This window comes from Nothoprocta perdicaria, unplaced genomic scaffold (assembly GCF_003342845.1).
Source record: "Nothoprocta perdicaria isolate Ctin4 unplaced genomic scaffold, notPer1 scaffold_2, whole genome shotgun sequence".
NCBI classification, from domain to species: domain Eukaryota; kingdom Metazoa; phylum Chordata; class Aves; order Tinamiformes; family Tinamidae; genus Nothoprocta; species Nothoprocta perdicaria.
The window spans coordinates 14,188,880-14,212,397 of NW_020455204.1; the positions used below are offsets into that span (position 1 = coordinate 14,188,880).

Below are 23,518 nucleotides of genomic sequence, written 5' to 3' on the forward strand. Positions count from 1 at the left end.
TCCGGTGAATTTGAGGGAAGGAAGAGAAAATTGAGGGCACAAAGGAAGTAGTTTTAACTATGACAGCTTTGCACAAAACTGTTTAATTCTTTATATTCTCATGTGCCTAGCTGGAATTTTAGGGTTCAACATTTCTGCCTTGGTTTCCCTGACTCTAGTGGCATCAAATAAAGTCTTTATGGAGTCTTGGGTAGCTCATAATCATTTTTTTTCCAAATGTGCAGACAAAATCAAGCTTCTCTTGCACATCAAGTATTCATGTCCTGGTACGTACTATCTTCTTTTCTGGAACAAATTCGTTGCAGCTAATGCAAAGGGACTCCCAGTCTCCATTTACGTTCCGTTGGGAGCACTGTGCATTGATGGACGCTTCTCCTTCTTTACGGCAAAACACTATAAAACATGTTCCATTTGCATTGATCTGTTGAGCTCCACTGTATTGTTGAATATACAAAATAAAACCCTGTAGCCATATTTGAAATACATGTTTCCTGGAAGTGTGTCTGAGCTCTCTTTCCGTTCTCGCTAGGGAAATAATGGCAAACTCATTGCTGTGATTTTTAACTGGGCTAGAAAATGAAGCCTGGTCTAGCATTGGACTCTGCAATGCTTAAGAATGGACTGGATAAACTAGAATTCCTTCATCTCTGTTCCTAATTGAGGAATGTAGTTACATATTTCTTTGTTTTTAAGCCCATGTACACATAGGCATACATTAGGGTCAACGAGTTGGAAGCAGATTTTTCAAACATAACATGCTAAGTGCCTTCCTGAAAAGCAGTTATTTCCTGAACACTGGTCCCCTCCTGCTGTTACCTTGTTCTGGTTTATTACTTTATTGTAAAGTCATAATAACTACCTTATAAGTTCTATAAATAACTTTGGGAGTTACTTTCTTTCCATAGAAAAACTTGGAAGATGCTTCTTTGGTTCCCAGGTTTTACTGGAATGGGCAGTAGTCCTGCATGCAATTTCATCTCACCATAGAGGTTTAATCTAATATAATTATGTGAAAAAACCTGTTAGTTACTGGTAGTTTTAGTTATCTGTTTTATTTCTATCATCAAGTAAAGTTCCTTCTCCCTACTTCTTGCCCCTCACTAATATTTAGTTCTAAATGTAATGGTTCATTATGCTTACAGTAGTCCTATTATTTGCCTGGGTTTCAGTTGCAGAACCCCATTTCAGGCAAAATGTATTAGTTATGCTTACAGTATTGTATTATACATACATTAGAAATGGTTTACTAAGTTAATGAACTGTGGAGACAAAGAGTCATTGCAGTCAAGTTGTGCAGTTGCTGTACTTCTTTGCATTTAACTTCTGTGTACTACAGAGGGTCCTTTGGTAACCTCATTTATTTTTCTCAGACTTGCTTTTATCCAGGGTTTTGTCTGCTAATTTCTTTAGGTTTGTGACAGTCTTTTGACTTCTGATTTTTATATAAAAATCCTTTTGATTTTTATCAAAAAAGACTTTTGATCTTTATCTTTTGATTTTTTTTTCTATATCACAAAGTACAGAGGAAGAGAGAAGTGAATGTCATGAAGGAAGGGGAGGGACAGAAATAATGTTGAAGATAAATGGCAATGCATTAGTACTGGTGCCATTATTGTTATATGAACTTCGGCATCTCAAACCCTAAATACTCTTATTCCTAGTAATAGCACTGTTGAGTTAAAGTGACACAGAATGGGTTCATGCTATTTTTATCTATTTTGAAGAAGCATGTGTGCTTTCTTCATAGACACTGTTTCTGTACATAACAATGTTCTTTTCCTTCTGCATTCTTTTTCACCCCTTAGGCCTAACTCCACCGACAACCCCTCCTCATAAAGCCAACCAGGATAATCCTTTTAGGACTTCACCTAAGCCGAAGTCGTCATGCAAGACTGTTGCACCACCTTCCAAAAAGCCCCGCTATAGTGAGTCTTCCGGTTCTCAAGGAAATAACCCAACCAAGAAGGGTCCAGAACAATCTGAGCTGTATGCACAGCTTAGCAAGACTACAGTACTGTCCAGTGGACATGAGGAGAGAAAGACAAAACGGCCCAGTTTGCGGCTGTTTGGTGACCATGACTACTGTCAATCTGTGAATTCAAAATCGGAAATACACGTTAAAATATCCCAGGAACTTCAGGACTCCAAACCACTAGAATTTAAGGATTCTTCACCTGGGTGGCAGTGTCAGATTTGTTCTTCTTTAGAACAAGACCAGTATTTCAAGAAAGAGACTTTACAGACAAGTAATCAGGGTTCCCACTGTAATAACAGAAAACAGCTCCAAGACCAGGAAATTCGGGCTGAACTGAATAAGCATTTTGGTCACCCCAGCCAAGCTGTTTTTGATGAAGAGGCAGATAAGACCAGTGAACTAAGGGACAATGATTATAGCAATGAACAATTCTCCAAACTACCTATGTTTATAAATTCAGGACTAGCAATGGATGGTCTCTTTGATGATAGCGAAGATGAAAATGATAAACTATGCTACCCTTGGGATGGGACACAAGCCTATTCATTATTTGATATATCGCCTTCTTGCTCTTCTTTTAACTCTCCATGCAGAGATTCAGTGTCTCCACCCAAATCCTTATTTTCTCAAAGATCCCAAAGGATACGCTCTAGATCAAGGTCCTTTCCTCAACGCAGGTCTTGTTCCCGTTCTCCATATTCCCGATCGAGATCAAGGTCGCCCTGTAGTAGATCCTCTTCAAGGTACAGTACAGCAAATTCATGTCATCATCACAATTAATAAGAAGTAAAATTGTAACAGGCATAAAGCAATTTAAAACAAAGAAATAAAAAAAAAAAAAAGTAATTTAACACAGTACAACTGCCTTTATTGCCAATTAAATCGGCTGGTTACAGGCTTGCTACACAAACACCACTTCACCGTTGTCCTTTGAATTTGCCAAACTTCCACTTTCTAAGTGGAGCCAGTGGGAAGAGAGGCAGAGCAGAGGGTGGGAAACTCAGAGAGCTGCTCTTTCCCACTGACTGCAAGCTGCCCCGTGCCGATCTAGCTGCCACCCCTATCAGATGAAGCTGACAGTGGTGGGCTCTGTGCTCTGCAGTAGCCTCAATAAGGCATGTTTCAGAAAGGGAAAAGAAAAATGACTTGAGGTCCCTTAGTTGAGTGGAAGATCGCAAACTGTCACTAGAAAATCTCACTGGTAGCTCAGAGGAAATTATAAGTTCAGGTAAGAGCTGGCTTGGAGAAAATGGTGTCAACAGAGTCGGAGTGAATGACAGAGGTAAATGTGTTTCTTCCTGCAGATCTTGTTACTATTACGAGTCCAGCCACTGTAGACAACGAGCATACAGAAGTTCTCCCTTATATGCGAGATCACGATCCAGATCGCCGTGCAGTCGTAGACCCAGGTAGTACATTTTGTGTGCACTTGGCTTGCTGTTCAGTGGGCTCTCACGAGAAGGTGAAACATTCTAGAAGTCATGTTATTAATTTTATATTAACAAATGCAGGTGCTTGATTTAATAACTAAGTTATGTTTCCTAGATATGACAGCTATGAGGAATATCAGCATGAAAGGCTGAAGAGGGAAGAATACCGCAAAGAGTATGAAAAACGGGAATCTGAAAGGGCCAAACAAAGGGAGAGACAAAGGCAGAAAGCAATTGTAAGCACTGTGAAGATAACTTTCATTTTGAAATAGATTTGTTTCTTTTTGCAGATAACTAGAGCTAAAAGTGAGATTTCCTTTTCTTTCTTCTTTATAAAAGAACATACAAAAACAATACAAAAATCTGCTCATGTGTATTTCTTAGTATCGAATTTTAGGAAAATATATGTCTTTATAACCACCTGCATTTTGATTGTGTAATGCTAATATTGTCAGATTCTGCAAAGTGGAACTGTCCACGTTCATCACAGACCAAAATACCAAAGACTTACTAGAAAATTGTTCAGTTTCAGATGATAGATTATTATGTCATCCTTCCTACCTACTTCTTATACAGGTGTGTCAGTGAACCTGCATTCTATATTAAATAACAGCTACAAGAATTTAATTCTGGGTTTTTTTCCATCTGTAGCTTGGTTAATTTTTAAATGATTTCTAGTAGAAGAGTCTAAAGACTGGATGTGGTTTAAAAATGTGATTCTTTTGTAATGAATATGGATTATTATTTATTTTGGGCATCGGTGCTCTGTGTAGAGTGACCCAAACACCCACGGCAAAGGAAATGCCCCAATGGGAATCATTAAACTCTCCTGCATGTTGCAGCAGTAGGACAGAGGAATGGCTATTAGAGGGACAGATGGCTTTTGCCTTTTCTTAGTTCCCTGTTGGGAACTGCACGATGGTTTTGATAAATTGGTAGCTGCTGTATGTCTGGACTGGCCTTGTAGCTGTCAAGCCTTTTTGGTGGCTTGTCATAATATCTTCTGTCTGGTTTTCTGAGTTCCTGTTCATTGCATTCTGTGCTGTTCTGACCATCCTCCTGCTCTGTGTTAACTTGCAGCCTATGATGCTTCATCTTTGTTTCCAGATTTGCTCTTAGTGCTTTATCCAAAGCTCACCAAAATGAATGGGTCTCTTCCCCATGCCTTTAGTGGGCTGGGTAGGAAAAGGTTATTTGTCAGACTCTCTGCAGCATTTCTCCTAAGCCTTCAGAGCTGAGAGGACGTGCAGACTGACGGAGACGGGTGTAGACTAGTGGCAGCAGTAAGTTCTGGAACAGAATAGGCAAACTTAGATCCTGATTTTTGTCTCTCTGATTGTTGTCCTTAGTGACCTTGGTCACATCATTTTGCTTTTCTCTGCCCATGTGTGCTGTCCACAAAATATGGATGAAGCGTACGTTATGGAAAGCACGACACTTAGGACGTAACATGAAACTCAAAGAAGGCAATGGAATGATTTTGCTTGCTTACATAGGGCTATACTTAAGGCACCATTGCTGCTGTTAATTTTGAAATATCTGGCTTCCACCTACCCAGCACTGAACACTACCTTTCAGGAATCATAACTTACAATTTTTTCCTGGTCTAATACAAATTAGAAGTTCAAGTAGACCTCTGCCATGGATGTGTCTCACTACTTCTCAATTGCTGTACCTCACTTGTACCATGAAGATATGAAATTTGTTTTAAGTTAAATAAAAAAAAATAGAACTGAGCTGAGCAAGAGAGAAGAGGGACTAAAGGAAAATGAAAAATATAACTGAACTGAACTGCAATATAACTTCCTTCATGTTAAGAATTTCAGACTATTTAAAATGAAGGCTGAATTTATTTACTTTTCTAATGTGAGCACTGAAAGGTAAATAACTTTATTAGTGAAGTTTAAATGTATTGAATTATTATCATTATTATGGATTTTATATTAATAATAAATAAATAAAAAGTAAAATGATCTAGTGGGATGACAAACCGTATATTTATAAAATATCATAAATGGAACATAGCAAAAGTCTAAAGTCAGGGTGCCTGTATTCAAACAGCACGAGGTGTAGATGAAACGCTGCTAGCTCCTGCCTCCAAGGTTGATCAGCACTGTTCAAAAATTGTGATTCAATCATACCAGGTAATTTGCTGAGCAAATGAGTCGGCTTGTGGGACAGCAGAGAAAGGGAAGCCCTAATCCCCTGAAGTCAATGATAAAATGTGTATTAATTTCACTAAGGCTGCTATTTTAGTCTAGCTTTTTCTGTTCCCTCTCTTACTCCTTTTGGCTTAGGGAGCTCTTTTGCAGCACTCTGTCTTCTTGAGGGACTCGACTCATTAGTCAGCCCCAAAAATCTCTTCTTCCTTCCTTTTCCTTGAACTTTTTCTGCTCCTCCATAAATTTAGGTTCTTTTTGCTGGGGACTTGTTTCCTTTCTCGCTAGTCTTATTCTCATCCTGCAAGAATTGATTCATGACCAGCACATCTCCAAATAAGGTTAAAAGAACGGCTCAAAGATTGAGTAATACTAATGGCTTACATGCTACGTGGAGCAGGTGGCTTTTCTTCATGAGAAGCCCCATGACAGGATCTCAGGAATTCGTTACAGAAAAGATGCACAGGGGAAAGGGAACAGCAATTAAGAGTGAACTAAAAGCCATAGGGTGTTATTAGGTCAACATCTAGAACTAATCTGGATGGAACAACAGTGGTGTGATATCTAGGAAAAAGAAGTGAGAGAAAATTTCATACACTTCAGTCTGTCAAAACCATATGTGCAGCAATGCTACCCGATTGCGGAGTGGCTTTTGGCAGATGGGAATGCACATTGGCTGAAAAGGCTTGTTTTGGAAGTCTGTTCATGCTATGTGACCATAGAGTGTTTAAATGGCTACACCTTCAGTCTTGCACACAACACATTTGCTGCAGTAACTTCAGGTCAACTAAAGTCCTGGGCTAGCGTAGGTTTCTGAATTTATATCTAGACTTACAGCTGTGTAAAGGTGAAACTTGACTTGAATGGATACTGTAGTATTCTTCCCTTCTTTCTCTTTCTTCTTCCGTCTCCCCAGTTAATGGAGATACAGTGCCTTTTGGGGGGAGGGAGGGTATCTCCATTTTGAGCAATCACACATCAAAAATACAGAGTGAGTCCATAAGTCATTTTCCGTTTAGAAACTGGCATCCAGGCAGCAACCCAGCCAGATCATAGGAGTTTGCCAGGGAGACTTCATGGTTCTGTTACACCTCAGGAATTTTATGTGAGCTATGGAGTTTTTTTTCCTGCAGCAGCTTATTGGACCATGTAGCAAATACTTTTCCAAGGGCTGGTTCAGAAATGCAGTTAGCACATTTTGGTGCTGTTTCTGACAACCAGGCAGAGGCATGTGAGGAGTAGCAAGTTAACAGCAAGTGTGGGAGAAGCCTTGGAAGCAGTGAGAGCTGCAGCCCGCCTGAAAAACTGAGACAGCTCCACAGCACCCAGGCCCACGAGGCCTGTGAGGAAGCTTGGTGGCAACAGCAAGTGGTCAAATGGTAGCAAGGTAAACAAGGGACAGGTGGTCGTGTTCAGCAAGTGTCCCGGAGCCTGTGCTCCTGGAGCACTGAAGCCCTTAAGTGTTCAAGCAGTTCTTAATTCCCCGTTAAAGGAAGCCCCTTCTGGAGCTGGAAGGTTAAACCATTCAGTTAGCAGCTTGTGTTTTTGGATCTCTTCTCCTCTGCCTCTCCCGTTGCAACCCTGACTTTCTGTCACAGCCTCCCTCCAGCATCATTTGCTGCTTGCTCAGGCAGTTGCCAGGAAGTATAACAAGATCCTCTCTTATATCCAAGAAGAAAACTACTATTAACATTATTACTTTTCATTTCTTCTTAAGTGCCAACAGCCTGCATGACGCAAATACCAAGAGAGTCCCTGTCCCAGAGAGCATATACAGGCATAAGCAGATAAATGCACTGTGAAGCCACTGCAGCGGAAAGAAACACACAGTTTCACAGAAAATATATTGCTCTACAACAGGAAGGCAGGAGAAAGGTGGTTTGGTAAATGAGTGCTTGGTTTCTCTAAAATCTAAAACCAGACTCAGCCTGTAATGGAGTAAATGCTTGCTAATGAAGGCTCCTGTGTGTTGTTTATTTACTTTGGCTTTTTCTGCATTTTTTTCATTTTGATGACCCTGATCCCAGGTTTCCATCTTTGCTGCAGTAGTTGCTGAGAAAAAAAAAAGATTACCAAAATCTTTAACTGGTACATCACTGATTTTCCAGCAGTCACCATGCAATTTGACTTAACTATTTCAGTCCTCAGTTTGCCACACAGAAACACTTGAAAATACTGTGGAATCTTCTTTCTTTCCTTTCTGGTCTTCAGGAGCCTTCCTTTCCCATTCACACTTGTCGGAGGTTAATACATAGTCCAAAATTATTCTTTAAGGCAGTATCTAAGGCAAGTTTTTTACTATTATGTCAGAAGCTTACATTTTACAGGCTTTCCCAGTAATCCATAGCAGTTTTATTTCTTAATCTCTGCCCAGCCATTCCCATTATGTCTTGAAAATAATATTTTTTCCTCCAGCTCTAAGGATAAATCTCTTTATTGCTTTGTACTGAAAGAGGAGGACAAGTCCTTTGGCATGGAAGGCAGTGCAGACATGTGCCTGGAAGAAACATCAGAGCCATTAACAAGCCCACGGGGTGACTGACAGACCTCAAGTTTAAAATGCTACTACCTGGTTTTGTCCCTTAGCTGCACACAGAGTATTGGCTGTGTCTTGGAGAACTGAGTATGCTCTGCAAACAGGCACAGAAGCAGGGAAATCTGTGGCGAGAGCACCTCGGTTTCCACCAAGCCTGCTCAGCAGCACCCAGCGAGGACAAAGAAAACAAATGTTGGGAGGAGCAGCCTGGCACAAAAAAAGATTAAAAGAAAAAAAGAAAAAAGGAAAAATACCTCCAATGATCTATACTTTAGATCCTTTTGATACTAAAGTTGAAGAATGAGGAAGGGAAAATGAAAAAAAGTTTTAGAGAAAGTGTTTGCAAGACAAAAATATTCTTAGCATCAGTGAGTTTTGCAGCATGAGCAGTCCCTTTATTGACTCCTAGATTTGCAGGGAATGTCCTAAGCTTGTTTTTCAAGTTTTGGTGTGTTTAGTATTTGCACTTGATATTTAAAATACTACTCTTCAGTCAGATTTCCTACCATGTGTGCTCATTCAAATGTCTGTAGCGCAGGAAAGCACTAAATGAAAATGCTTTAGATAAACTGACAGACAAGCATATAAGGGAGTTGGCATGACAGGTTTATTTTATTTTATTTTATTTTATTTTATTTTATTTTATTTTATTTTATTTTATTTTATTGTATTTTATTGTATTTTATTGTATTTTATTGTATTTTATTGTATTTTATTTTATTTTCCTGGAAAATGAATGAATGATACAGAACACTTAAGATATAAAATAAACTTCCCTGTACTTTTGGGAGGAGAATGTGAACACTCACTTCTGGAGTTTCCTAGAGGTTCCCTCTACCTACATTAAATTGAAAGCAAAAGCTTTTCTTTGCAGATCTCTAGGTTCCTTAGTCGTATATCATGTCTTCTAGCAAGTGCAGAAAAAAACATGCTTAATACGCACGTAGGAACTTATGCATGTAACTTACTCTAAAATAAGTAACATTTAGAGGTATGTTGTAATCTTTGTTAAGCTTGTATCACTCCTATTTATTAATAGGCAGGTGATTGTGTGCATGCAAATGAATTTACTCATAATTACTTTTAAATAAGCCAAAGTTAGCCAAGACAAAGTCAATACTGTATGAATCCTGGATGCTCTAAAGCCTTATACCATCATGGCACTCCACTAAAATAGTTGAAAGAATATCTCCTCATGTCTGCACACTGGAGGACATATGGTACATTTCAGCTTTAAATTTCAATTTCCTTAATTTTGCAGGTTTAACTTGCTCCCTTAATGATAGTTTAACAGGCTTTTTTTAATTGTTCAGTTTTGTTTTATTACAGTTGTCTTAAAGGGATATTAGAGATATAAAGGTTATTAGAGAGGTAGAAGAAGGAAAAAATTGCACAGGCATGCACTCAGACTTATGGAAGAGTGTGCAATAGTTATTTCCATCTCACTGAAATATAAGAGTCTTCATGTCAGTGAGTGAAACATGATGTTTTTTCAGTCGAGATGTATTATCTCAGCTAAAGTATATTAGACAGTCTGCTGTAAAGTATATTAGTCTGCTATGTTATGTTCTGCTCCATCTGGTCAGTCATTTAGGTTCAATAGCAAGTATCAATGGAATTGTTTCTTATCAAGTGTTTCAGTGCGGTTAAATCCTTGATTTGGTAAAACAGTCTGAAAAAGTAATTACTGTGCATATGCAGATTTTCCTGTTTTGAAGTTTATGGCACCCAACCATAATGAAAAGCCAGCAGATTTGGAGTGGGGGAAATGGAAGACATGCAGATTTCTGTTGGTTACTGTCTGCAGTCCTTATTTCACAGAAGCCCTGCCCAAAATCCTCTGTCAGGAGGGTGAGGGCTCTGGACTAGGACATACTGGAGACTGAGCTAAAGATGAGCAGCATTTTGCTAACAGTCAGAGGCTAAAAAGCAGCCCCTGCTCCGTAAACTCATGACCAACATGAGCACATTCACCCTTCTTTTAGCAGTGCTCACTTCTCCAGCCTGCGTTGATATTGCAGAGAACAAGGGTGATGTTTAGCCCACACACTTTAGAGAGCATGACGTTTAAAAATGAGGATCTGTCCCAGCTGGGTGCTAGAGGATGACCAACTCAGTCACCTTGATTCCTTATATAATTAATAGACGGAATAGTTTAGGCATCTAAAGGAAGTGCTTACCTGATCCTACTAATTAAGCAGAGCATATACATATTTTGGAAGAGTGAATGAGGACTTCATTGGCCTGACAAGGCAGCTACACAGGACCTAGGGTAGTGCAGTGGTCTGTTTTTGTGCAGTGTCTCAATGCTTAGGTCATTTGTCCAAGAAAGAAGTGTGTTGGATGATTGGATCTCCATTTCTTGGGGGCTTTGATCTCAAATCTCTCATTTCTCAGTCCTGGGGCCAGGAAAAGAATAAGCAAAAAAGAATCAACTCACTAATACAGTGAGAAAGGATTTCTCTTGGGAAGCAGTTACCTTAAATTTGACTTCTTGATCCAGGAATTGTGTTTTGTTTTTTTTTTATTTATTTAATTTTTTTCTTTAAACTATTTTATATTGAATGATCTCATGTAGCAGAGTGCTGCTATAGCAATAGGGAGCCAAGAGTTCAGACCCCCATGAAGGTTCAAACCTCCACTGAGTGCAATGGATGTTCGGGCAGTCAAGAAAGAGGCACCAGGATCATTTTCATCCCCACATGTATTTTGGTGTGAACTCAGTGTTGTTGTCTTAGGTCTTACTATTGTCTATGATCCATGAATAACTAGTGCCTTAAATCTTGGTCTTGTCTGTGGTCCACGAATGACTACAGCCTTGTGCCTCTTTGTGGACTCATGGGAAACATATATTTCCTGCTGTATCTGACTTGTGACACTGTAAACTACCTGTCTCTTCAGGCAGGAATGTTTTTGAGCAGCAATACGAATCTATGTTTAGGTCCCTAGAACCTTTTGGATTGCACAGTTGAGGTGCCATTAGCCTTCAGGCATCTTCAGGCTGAGATAGTCAGGAATTCTCCTTATCTGGCATAGCTCCTTTGCAACTCAGCACCGAATTTCTACACAGGTCTCAGGTGCCAAAGTAGATGGTCTAAACTGACTGACACCAGCCGAGAATTTGATGTTTCAGTGTAGGGGATGAGTATGGGTGTGTGTAGGGGGTGAGCAAAGGGCCGCAACGCCAGTTCCTCAAGCTTGATGCTATGTGAGGGGAAGGCTGGCCACCCAATCCACCTACAGCAAGTGATTCTTCACACTCTCCCGTCACCTTAAGCACCTACCTGCTTTGTCTGAAGATCTCTTTCTGCCTCTTGCCTTGCTTGCAATTCACTGAATAGCTCTGTCCTCAGAAAGGTGTTAACCCCAAAATTTATAAAGAGGTGACTCATTATTATAATGAGTCTTCTAGTCTGCTAGATATTTTTATTCAGAAAGGTATGATTTGACTATGACTTGATGATTTTGAAAGTGTCTTTGAAGTTTTGCTCCAAATGTTGAATTAAATGCAAAGGACTCCCTAACATCAGTAATATCAGGGAATTTAGGTAATTTTTCCCCTAAATAATCAAAAACTCTTGCTCCCAAAAAATAGTTATTTCAATAAAAAATTTCTTCTGAGGTTCACACAGGTTTTCTTCTGTTTGGGGATATGGATTATTGTGGAAATGCATAGTGCAAGATGATTCATCTGAATTTATAATGTTATCATTCATTTATGCAATTACTGTGTGACTTCATACCTCTCCTCAACTAAATTTGGGTCCTGGTTTTGCTCAGTCTTACATAGATTGCAGGAGAGAGGGTTCCTGGTTCTGATGAATCCACAAGTAGTCAAAAAGCTAGAAGGGAAGAAAATACAAAAAAGTTATGAAGGGAATTGTCAGTGCACGTGTAGCAAAAAAAAGTAACAGAACAAGCAGTGGAGCCTTGGAGGACCATAATGCCTGACAAACGTGTAATCACTGAAATACCTTGTTGTTTTCCAATAGACAGCTGTTTTAATTTCTAGCAGGATTTAATAAGTCCTTTCCATATGGGATGCACTCTTACACATTATGCATCCTTAGCACTTCTGTATGTGTATGTGTATGCATATATGTTTAGGTTAATCTGTATTACATATTTGATAAAAATACACCTTCCCTGTTGCTCCTTCTCAATAGGAGGAACGTCGTGTGATATATGTGGGCAAAATCAAACCTGACACAACTCGAACAGAACTGAGGGACCGGTTTGAAGTTTTTGGTGAGATTGAGGAGTGCACCGTAAATTTGCGGGATGACGGGTAAGAACTTTTGAGAGCACTTCTCTTTGGGAGCTGCCATATGTAAAAAATGATGGCACTAAGATTACTGGTATGGGAGTTACCAGTGTACGTGCTGTGACAGATGACATGCTGAGTTTAAAACCTTATTTATTTTCTTTCATCCTTATTTATTAATCTTGCTAGTTGAGATTTCCTGTCCAAGAAATAAGTATTTAGCTGCATGACAGGACAATCATGCTGATAAATGGATGCAGCACTTCTGGCATTTCCACTGCTGGATCTCCTGCAAGTTCTGGCCTTCAGGAAAGGGTTATACTAATCTGCATTAACTCTTCAGTTTTTGTTCACATCTCTCTTTTTCAATTACAGAGACAGCTATGGTTTCATCACCTACCGCTATACTTGCGATGCCTTTGCTGCTCTTGAAAATGGATACACTTTGCGCAGGTCAAACGAACCTGACTTTGAGCTGTACTTTTGTGGACGCAAGCAATTTTGCAAGTCTAACTATGCAGACCTAGGTAGGTATTTTGCTCCGTGCAAATTGAAAGTATATAAGTGGAACCTTATATCTCAGGAGAATTTAGATTTGCTGGGTTTTGTTTACATTTGTGAGGGAGCTACTTACCTTATTTAAATGGTAGGTGTTAGGTATTAAAGAAAGTGGGTTTTGCTTCCTGTGAGAAGTTCAAAAACCCAGTGCCCTGAACTCTGATCTGAATTGACCTTTTTTTTCAGATATTTGCCTGTGGAAATTCTTTGAGAGCTCATTTTCATCATCATCAAAATCAGTATCCCATATTCAGGAGTAACTTGCCATGTTGAAATGATAGCACCATAGATAGCACAATTTCAGCTTTACTATTTGTTATTTAATGACTGCATTGTTCTTACACCTAATTTCTTTATATGAACCCAAACAGAGAGTGAAGTAGATGCCTCACTGAAAAAAAAAAAACCATTTTGAGTCTTTGCCTCAAGTTTGAGGCAAAGTTTGGCTTGAGATTGGGTTTGGCTGAGATGTGAATTTGCAAGAACGTGGAAGAACTCACAAGAGGCATTTTTAACTGTAATATCTCAGCTTTGAAAGCCAGTAGGACTCGCAATGATCAACTATATGTAACCCTTAGACAGAGGCCACACATCTCAGCTGGTGATTCCCACATAAAGCACAGGAATGTATGTATGAAAGCACCCCCTTTTCAAGGCCTCGCAGTCGTGATGTGAGAGCCTCCTTCCAGTGGAGAGCTTTGCATGTCCTTTGGTGTTTGCACTTCCACTGGCAGTCCCCATGTGGATGCTGGCAATAGCAACTGGTCCGATGGCAGCAGGAACTAGTCCAGACCATTCCTGTTCCTGCCTGGACAGAAGTGTGCAGTTCTGTCATGTGTTCTTGGTGAGGTTGCATTGCACGCTGGCTGATGCACATGTTCTTCCTCTTGCAAATGTACTTGGAGATGTTCAAACTCCTACTGCAGGAATGCTTATGTATGGAGATAAGGAGATGCTGCAGTCTACTGAAATATCCTCTGTAATGGTATAATAAATTACAAGCTCGCCTCGTATTTAATTATCTTTTAAAATGTAAAGTATTCATTAAATGTTAAACCTCTCCCAGTACCTGCATAAACAGGCTAAAGGTGTAAGAGATAATGTTTTCTGAATAAAATAGCAAGGGACATTTTGCCATTGAATCTTTATTAATCAGATATTGTGTTACTTTTTTTTATGAATTAATGACCACAGTCATTAAAATCTCCGCATAACCCAGTAACACAGTGCTAATGAAATCTTGTATGTACTGCCCTTGGCTTTGTACAATGCAGGAAGTGAATATAAATATATTTTTATATAACCAATTGATGTCTTTTCAGAATAAATGATAAAGATGATACACATTGTTCACAATGAATATGCTATAATTCATTTCAGTGTCTAAACAGATAACGTAATGCTAAGAAAAAGCAATTGACTGCTGAAGAGATAGAGGGTTGACGGTGAGAATATAAAAGGTAGCAAAGCATTTTTTGAAATGTTGCCTGATAAAAACAGTAAAAACAGATTGAAGTCTTCAATTGATTTGACTTATCTTTGGTAGTGGAAGCCAGGGGTGCCTGTATCTAAAAAATCTCGGATTTAAAATAAGTTGTCCAAAGGCAACCCTCTTGAATATTATTCATCACGGGGAGTATTCCCTGGCAGAGACTTTCTGCGGTGAGTGGGATTCCCTAAGTATCTCTGAGCAGAGTATTTTCACTTTGTCGTGCTGACAGCTTGAGCCTTTCTACTTCAGACTTCATTCCGTGTGTTTTGTAGAGAATCTGATATAGCTACATAAGCAAATGGCAGGATGAACTTTAAAATTCATGAGCTAGTACAAGGGCAGAGAGAATTAATCAGCCTTGAGTTGAGTACAGAAGAAAGAAAACACTTGAAAATAGTAGTCAGAACTTTAACACCTCTCCTCTGTGAGAGGATATTGTCTTAACAACTTGAAATGAACATTTAATTCACAGTGTGCCTTATAGTGGTAGAAGAGGAGTTCTGATTAATCTCAGTGCACCCTTTTCTTGCCTTTTCTTGTGTTGGCACTCATAGAAAGAGAGTGTGTTGTAAGAACAAGGAGGAGTCAGCGTTAAGTAGCACTGACTGCAGAAGGAAATTCGGTGCTTGCAGCTGTGTCAGTAGTTGCTCTACTGCAGCTCTGTGACCACAAGTGCAAAATCCCTCCTCTGCTATAGGAACATAATGATGTATATCTGAGCCACTGTAAAGTCTGGAGCAGATCTTACAGGTAACCCCCTAAACACACATTCCACAGGAGTCAAACCGTTATTATTGCTATTACTTAGCAAGGCTTAGGATCCCACCTGGGACTGGTCATACAGCAGTATGGAGGCCCTGCCCTGAGGTGCTCATACTCTGAACAGGTAAACTGTAAATTCAGAGCATAAGGGAAAGGCAGAGATTCGGGGAGAGGTAGCGACTCGTACAAGATTGCACGGAGGGTCAGCAAGAAATAAAAAGCTGTCCTGTCCATCAGGCTACCATGGCTTTGTGCAGGACCTGCTGGTATCACCTCTTCCAGGAGTAGTAAATTTTGAATAGTGTGTTCTAGAGCAGTTACAAAACAGTGATGGAATTTTTGGTAGGGTATTAGTCAAGATTGCCTGGACTACACAGAAACCTGTAAATAGGTTTTGTGTGCCTGTGCTCAGTCCCTGGAGAAACCCTCTGAGCTTACCTGCTGTATATACATTCAATTTATAGCTCAGGTACTGCTCTTGTTAAGTTCTGAGTCATATCAGAAAGTTCTGGCCATACCTAAAGCTTCTGTAATACCCGTTCCTGGGCTTTTATAACACAGGAACACAAGTGAGTTAGTGCTGTAGTGCTTTGTTGTGCAAAGAAAGTAGTAAAATGGGAGCCAGCACCTCTTGCCTTCCGACTGATCCTGCATCTCTTTGATTTCAGATTCAAACTCAGATGATTTTGATCCTGCTTCCACTAAAAGCAAGTATGACTCCATGGATTTTGATAGTTTACTTAAAGAGGCACAGCGGAGCCTGCGTAGGTAACATGCATCGCGCCCGAGGAAAACGGAGGGATGGCGAATACCTCACGGACATCACGTCCTTCAATAATGGACAATTACAAAGTCATACTTAGGAATTTCTCCTACTTTACACTCTCTGTTCAAACCCATGGTTTACATGAACACAGCTGCTCGATGAGTGAAGAGGCAGAATGGATATGCAGTAAGCACACGAGTGGGTGTCAGCTTCGCGATCCCGGGGTGATCGGTGGCGGGGATTCCTGTCCTTCCTAGCAGGTTCCAGTGCAAACCACGTGACATGGCAGCAGTTCCACAGAGATACACTTACAATGTAGAACTTCAGAATGTGTACATACCGCATTTTAACGAGAAAAAAAAACACGAAAACAAGAAAAAAATACAAAAAAAAAAAAAGCAAATTTGAGAACTACGGCTGCTGCTGTCTGGGAATCAGACACTGCTTTTTTTTTCCTTTCTTTTTTTTTTTTTAAAGAAGTGTTTTCTCACAACACAGTGATCCTATGACAATCCAGAAGAAACCACAGGTCCTAGAAGCCAACAATCTGCTATTTTTTTATGTTTTAGGGTTTTTCTCTTTTCTTTCCCTCCCCATTTTTTTTTCCTTACAGAAGAGAAAAAGAAAGGCTAAAGCTTCCCTTACATTTTGAAGTCTCATCTTTTAATTCCGACACCCATGTAAATGTCTACAACGTTGATCTTCCACAGCAAAATTTTCAAAGCCTTGTTAATGGTCAAATGTGCAGCTTGTTCAGCGATTTATTCTAATGAGCGGACGTGGTGTTACATTATTAATGAGAGTTGGATATAACTATCTGAGTGTGTGCGCAGATAGTTTATTTGCTACATTCTCTAAAGTAGTTGAGTATTTACAAATGTTAAATGGAGTATTTTTATTTATGTACATACTGTATGACAATGTTGGTTTTTGGTTACAGCTATGCACTGTAAATGCAGCCTTCTTTTCAAAAACTGCTGAACTTTTCTTAATCAAGAATACTCAAATGTAATTATATGAGGTGAAACAATTATTGTACACTAACATATGTAGAAAGCTGAACTTATGCCTATATATATTTGATTGTAAAAAAGAAAAAAAAAAAGAAAAGCGTGTGGGTGAGGGTGTGGGTGTGTATATGCGTGTGTGCGTGTGTGTGAGTGCTAAACGCTTTACACACATTCATCCCTTCTTTGGTGAGCTTATATAAGAACTTTGTCAAGAATTATCCTAGCCCAAAAGGTATTAACCACTTCTGCAGTATTTTTCCACATTTTTCTCATTGCTTGTCTTTCTTTTGCAGTTTTATACACTGAATTTGTTAGGGGAATGAAATTTTCTCATCTAAATTTTTCTAGAAGATATCATAATTTTATGTAAAGTCTCTCAAATGGGTAATCATTAAGAAATGTTTTTATTTTATGTATCAACAGTAGTTTTGGAACTAGAGGTCAAAAATCTTTTTAAAAAGATATTTTGTTTTAATTTTTGTGATTTTAATTTGATAAAAATATGCCGAGGTACTAAGTACAGTATGATTTTTACAGTAATTCTGCGTCTAAACACCGTTCTTGAAGCCAGTAATGTTTTCATTGGCAGAGTTTAACGATGGTATTTATCTATATTTTTTACAGTTATGCATCCTGTATAAATACCAATCCTTCATTCCTTTGTTTACTAACGAGACATATTTATCAGTTACAATTATCCTATTTATTATAAATTATGAGATGACTAAAATAATAAAAAGGCCAGTGGAAATTTTATACCTAGGATGCATGACGGTTGTCAGTTTGGAGTAAGTGCTACGTTTGGAAATTCAGCTTTTGCAGAAGCGGTGGGGGGTTGTTCTTTTTTTTTTTTTATTATTCTTTCTTTCTTTCTTTTTTTACTATGCACTAGCATGGCCTCAGATGTGCCCATGACATTGTTGCTGACGATATTGCTTCTGCTAAATTAAATAGAAACTTCTGGGGAAAAAAAATATACAGTGGTAAATACTACTACTCTGAGCATCAAGGATTTCATATGAACTTGGAGTCTCTAGACTGAATCAGCAAAGAAGTTTGGGATTTGCTTGCGAATGTGTAGATTTGGTATTCTATTACTGTTTGGCATTCATGACTCCTCTTAAAGATAACTATTTAATCTCCCTTCCACTCCCAATCTTAGGAAACCGATTCCAGCCCATGCCAGTGCAGTTGATTTTGATGGCTGCATTCATTTTATCACCAGCATATTGTGTTCTGAGAGATTCCACTGTCTGTCCTCTTGGATGCTTGCTTGATTTTTTGGCTTCTTCTTTCTAAGTAGGTAGATAGCAATAAAAAAGAGAAGAACTTTTTCAGAGGTTCTCTGTTACGACTGTAACGTCCTTTAATCCGCGTAATTCTTGTTGTTGCTCTGTAGGTTAAAAATGCAGGTATTTTAACTTTGTGTGAATGCCAAACTAAAAGTTTACAATTTTCCTTTCTGGATTTTGAGTATCTTCTGTTGTAAAGAAAACTATTAAAAGCAATAAATTATTTTTAAGAAATCAATATTTAGTATATCATATTATGTGTTCAAGGACCAGATGCATTACCTATTTTGCCTTTAAATTTCTGTGACTAAATTTGAAAAACATTCTCTTTTGCCCTAGTTTGCTGACATAAATAAATCGACGTGGGTTGTTTTTGGAGGGGAAGGAGGGGGATTATTTTTTCCCAAGCAGGCATAATGTCATGAGTCAATTTTTTTTTTTCACTGGCCTAGCAAACAGTGGTAATTGGAAGATGGCTTTCCTCTGTGTTTTTTCAAATTACATAAGAAATTAATGTAGAGCTAGGATTGCTAAATAAAGCTATTTATATCCTTTGTAGGCACTGTAGTAGGTAACCCATCAAAATACAAACTTGGCATTTCCTTTTTTTTTTCCTTCTCCCCCATTTCAAACTAGCACATGTACCACGTTGTCACCGGAGGCAAATTGCAGCATAGATCTGTGTGTCTTTTAGATGAAGGTTGTATTGTTGCTTTCATGCTGTGGTAAGTACCACATCTGTAACACAGGTAGCAGAACTGGTACTTAGAAACTGTGGTCTTCTCTAGTGCCATAAAAAATAATTCCTACATAATGTAAAATGATCCAAATCCAAACAGAGGGAGCCTAAAATTGAAGAAAATACATCTCTGCTCAAGTACCTTGAACAACAGTTGGGCTGCCATCACCAGCAGCAGCACTGAGGAAAGTTTGTGCCTCTAGGATGTAATAGTTGGGTCAGCTGAAAAAAAAGCACATCTTCTTTTCATCCCTTTAGATGTAAGCTTACAGTAGGTAATGATTATGTGTCCTTTTTGATGGTTGTAATGAGAACTTCAATCACTGTAGTGTAAGATCTGATCTATAAATGACCTGGAATAGCCATGTAATATAATGTGATGATTCTAAATTTGTACCTCTGTGACAGACATTTCCAATAATGTGAACCACTGACCTGATGGCGCTGCTGTAAAACTTGTGCACTAGGTGAGCATGTAAAGCTATTGGTTGGACTATGCTGAGCAGGGAAAGTGAGCTGTTAGTTAAGCCCGAGCTGGGCTCTTCTCCACCTGCCAATTCTACATGTACTTTTGTGGATTAATTCATTGTATGGAAATTCCTGTGATTTTTTTTTTTTTTTTTTTTTTTATGTGCAGTACACATCAGCCTCACTGAGCAAATAAAGGGAAACGAATGTTTCAAATCCACTTCTGTTTCTCTTTTTTATCACAAGTGTCAGGTTTTTCCCCCCTTAACTGGGCACATGGAGGGTTTACTGTTACTCTTTTTAATAGTCATGGTTGTATTTCAAAACAGCAGCCCACATCACATCTGTGTTGCTGCTCTTGGGACAATAGACAGAACCTGTAGCTTTAGTAAAGATATCTAATAGCACAGACCCACTACCTGCCTCTCTTCTCCGAGTAGCTTAGACTGTAGAGGGGCCAAAGAACAGAAACTTTATGGAAAACTTTGAGAAAAGTGCCCAGTGGAGTTTTTAGAGTTACTAACTGGAGTGATGAGAGGTGGGGGGGATGTAAGGATTTTACTACATTGGCAGTCTTTGAATCATGGTGCCAAGATATATGGCACTATATATACGTATATATAGAGAGAGGTGTCTTCCATACTCAAGAAATTTTCATTTCAGTAGGAAAAAGTGCCATTCTGGTCTGCTTTTAGCAGCATCTCTGTCTTAGCAGATGCTAAGATCTGGAGGGATAAGGAGGATCAGACAGGAAGGTGGGTCAACTAGCATGGATTTTTGGATCCTCCATGGAAAATGCAGGGTGTTGCATGTTAGCCTGCCACACCAGCATCACTGCTACGCAGGTAACAGCTACATGGAGAAGTACTAAGGATCCAGCAAATGCCCCTTTCCTTTTAAAGTCATGTAGAAGGGGAAGGAATTGGCTTACTTCGGTATGCACAGGCAAGAAAGGTTCATTCACACGTAACCAAGGGACATTTATAAACCTTCGCTGTTGCATCCACAGCCTCCTATGGTGGTTAGTGATACCCCACTTCATGACTCAGCTGGCCCTGCTCTCATCTGCCCACAAGTCCTCTCATCTGCCACCGTGCCGCAGAGGACAGCTGAGGTGTGCTGAGCAGAGCAATGGAGAGCCAGCAGCAGCCAGGCTGTTGGTGGTCAGCATGGAGAGTGGAGATGCGTGTCTCTCAGAGGAGCACTCTGAGTCTCCACCTCATCCCTGTTGGTAACAGTGCTGCTTATTCTGTGTGTGTGTCGTGCACATGCCAGCTGGGGTATTTATGGGCTTTCTCTTCACACTGGGTAGAATTTGAACTGTGCCCAATCAAATTAGTGCTTAAAACTTAGTGGGCCAAATCCATCTCTGATGTACTTCATTGATGTTGCTGCAGTTCCACAAGGCGTGAATTTAGCCCAATATTGCTCCAGTTACTAGGCTTTTTAATTCAATTTGTTTATTCATCTTATAGTGTTGCAAAGCACTCTGGTGCTTGCAAAAAGCACTCTTTTAGACTTTTTCAGTGAAGTATTTCTTTTTCCCTTGTCCCCTCATTTTATATCATTAAGGTTTATTGCATAAAATCAGGACCTCATTTATTAAGAAATCATCCTGTCCATTGCCTATTCTCCCGGGCTAACCTTTTTTTCCCATGGTGAATGCTGCCAGCCGAGCACCTGAAATCAAATTCAGGCACCTCAATGAGTGGCCTGATTTTCAAAAATGCTGAGCATCTTTCAGCTCACATTGACTTCAATTAGACCTGCTGGCTCTCAGCACTTCTGAAATCAAGGCACATATTTAGAGCCCCAATTCAGTGCAGCATTTACATTTGTGCTTAAGTCCATCCTGATTCAGCAAAGCACTTAAGCACGAGAGTTTTTAGATCCATTGAAGTCAAGTGCTCCTCTGCTACTTTGAATAAAAATAGACTCCTGGACTGGAGCCTGTGGATCTAAAAACAGACAGTGAAGCCTAATTTTAGGCCTCCATTTGGAAACTTTGGCCTTGCCTACCACCTTTAACCCAATAATGCTTCCAGAAAATAAAAAACACCCATCAGGCATTTATGAGGGTTTTATTTATTTATTTACTTATTTTTAGTGGGAAAAAAAAAAAACATGTAGCAGAAAGAAATACCAGCTGTGGACAAAATTCTTCCTTGAGGAGACTATTTTGAAGTTTAAATATACCACTAACAAGCTTACTCGCTTCATCAATACTGTTTCAATTTCAATTCTAGATTGAAGATCTATGTCCATTTATTCTATTCTCCTTCACTATTAATTATTGAACCGCTATGTTAAGCTTAACAAATGTAACTGCTCCTGCTTTTTTTGCAAATCACACCCTCAACATTGATATTCCATGTTCACAAGCAAACTAAACTATAAATCAATTTTCTCTACTTTATCAAACAGCAGAAAGTAATAAAGGAGGTCACAAATAGTACAGTAGTTCCTTGGAGGTTTGTAACATCATAATTTAAAGCTCAGAGAGATTGAATCAAAGGTTGAATGAATCCCTAAGGGAAAAGATTCTATATAGATTCTATTGATAGACATAAGGCAGCCTGTCTTCATTGGGAACTGGTATATTTGTTAATATGTTGGGACAAAGGAAACTAATCCGCTCAACAAAGGAGAAAATGAAATCCTCAGTGAGGGGAAGTGAAAATATCCTTTGAACTTCCTGTTGCTCAGGTCTTCTTTTGCTGTTGTGGTGGAAAAAAAAGACAAACTAAAATAATCTTTAGATGCACAACATGTTATTCCAAATGCATTGTGTCTGTGTCCTCACCTTATCTATTCTGAGTAAATTATGGAAACGGCATTTCAGTGAATTAGATACATTATATAATATGCACATATATGTATGTATGCGACGTATAAATTCTACACACTGCACTTGATAATTGTGCTCAAACAACCTCATTCTAAAATCTTAGCACTGTATGAACTCAAAGCAAAGTGAAAGGTTGTATTTTTCCATGACAAATTTTGGTGGAGCTAGACATATTTTTTCCAAAGAGGGAAGCATATTCTTTAAAGAATGTTTAGCTTTTAAGTGTCCCTTGAATTATTGCAGTTTCCCTTCCACATAGTTCTGAAATCATATTTTAGAAGGACATCTCTGATTCTTTTGAAAAAAAAAAAAAAATGTGACTGTATTGACATGGCCGGGTGAATTCAGCGCTCCATCCAAATTCAAGTGGAATTAATGGGGGAAAAAAAAGACTCCTGTGGAAAGAAAAACGATTAAAAATAAATTTTGCTAATGTCTTTGGTTGGAATAATTCTCCACACAATGATTGTAAGAAGTGAGCTCTTGAATGAAGTGTATGATTTTGGAGTGCATGCATGGTGAAGTACAACATGACAGAGGTGCTTGGGCTTGCATACTGACTATTTTCTCATTGTATTGGCTAGTAGAGAGGAACTGAACAGCGCTCTGATAAAGGCAGCTGAACAGAAAACTGGGCATAAAATTCCAGTCTCTTCAGATTCAGTGACTGAACACAAGTCTTCTTCAGCCTTTTGCATATACTCCAGCCTGTGTAAAGAGTGAACAGTTATCAAATGTAAATGATTGCCTGAGCCTTATTTGCATCATGATAGATTGCCGGCCAGATGTAATATAAATGAAATCCAAAACTATGTATGAAGAAAACCATGGCCTAAATGTAATGTAAATTATTATCAGGACTCTTAATTGAATAAAATATTTGCTACAATTTGTTTTTGACAATGTGCATTCCATTCTCTATTAAATTAGTGCTTGATAAAGTAATAAAATTATTACAGCCATAAAGTCACTGTGCTATACCTTCAAGGCAAGGCATTCGAGAGATCTTCTTGTTGTCCTCGGATTATTGACTTTGGCATTATGAAAAATGCATATTGGTGCCTTACACTAATTCTTTCCTACTGCATTTGCAACTCAGGCCTATGCTTATTCATGCACTGTGTTGGCAGTAAATTAAAAAAAAAAAGAGAGAAAAAAGAAACACACCCAGGCACAACACTTGAAAACTGATGGGAGTGCTTCCTTTTTTAACCATTTA

General features: G+C 38.9%; 1 protein-coding gene across 5 annotated transcripts in view; it reads left to right on the forward strand.

Moving 5' to 3' along the window:
- PPARGC1A (PPARG coactivator 1 alpha) overlaps positions 1–16,291 on the forward strand; it is a 64,227-nt gene extending 47,936 nt beyond the window's left edge. For 3 of the 5 annotated variants that reach the window (XM_026037680.1, XM_026037677.1, XM_026037678.1), the window contains 6 exons: positions 1,806–2,718; positions 3,280–3,384; positions 3,521–3,641; positions 12,267–12,388; positions 12,740–12,891; positions 15,845–16,291. In XM_026037680.1, the coding sequence (XP_025893465.1) occupies positions 1,806–2,718; positions 3,280–3,384; positions 3,521–3,641; positions 12,267–12,388; positions 12,740–12,891; positions 15,845–15,948 (1,517 nt within the window). In that variant the 3' untranslated portion in view covers positions 15,949–16,291. The remainder of the gene's footprint in view (positions 1–1,805; positions 2,719–3,279; positions 3,385–3,520; positions 3,642–12,266; positions 12,389–12,739; positions 12,892–15,844) is intronic. The other 2 variants (XR_003249100.1, XR_003249101.1) reach the window with 2 other exon arrangements.
- The last annotated feature ends 7,227 nt before the right edge of the window (positions 16,292–23,518 follow it).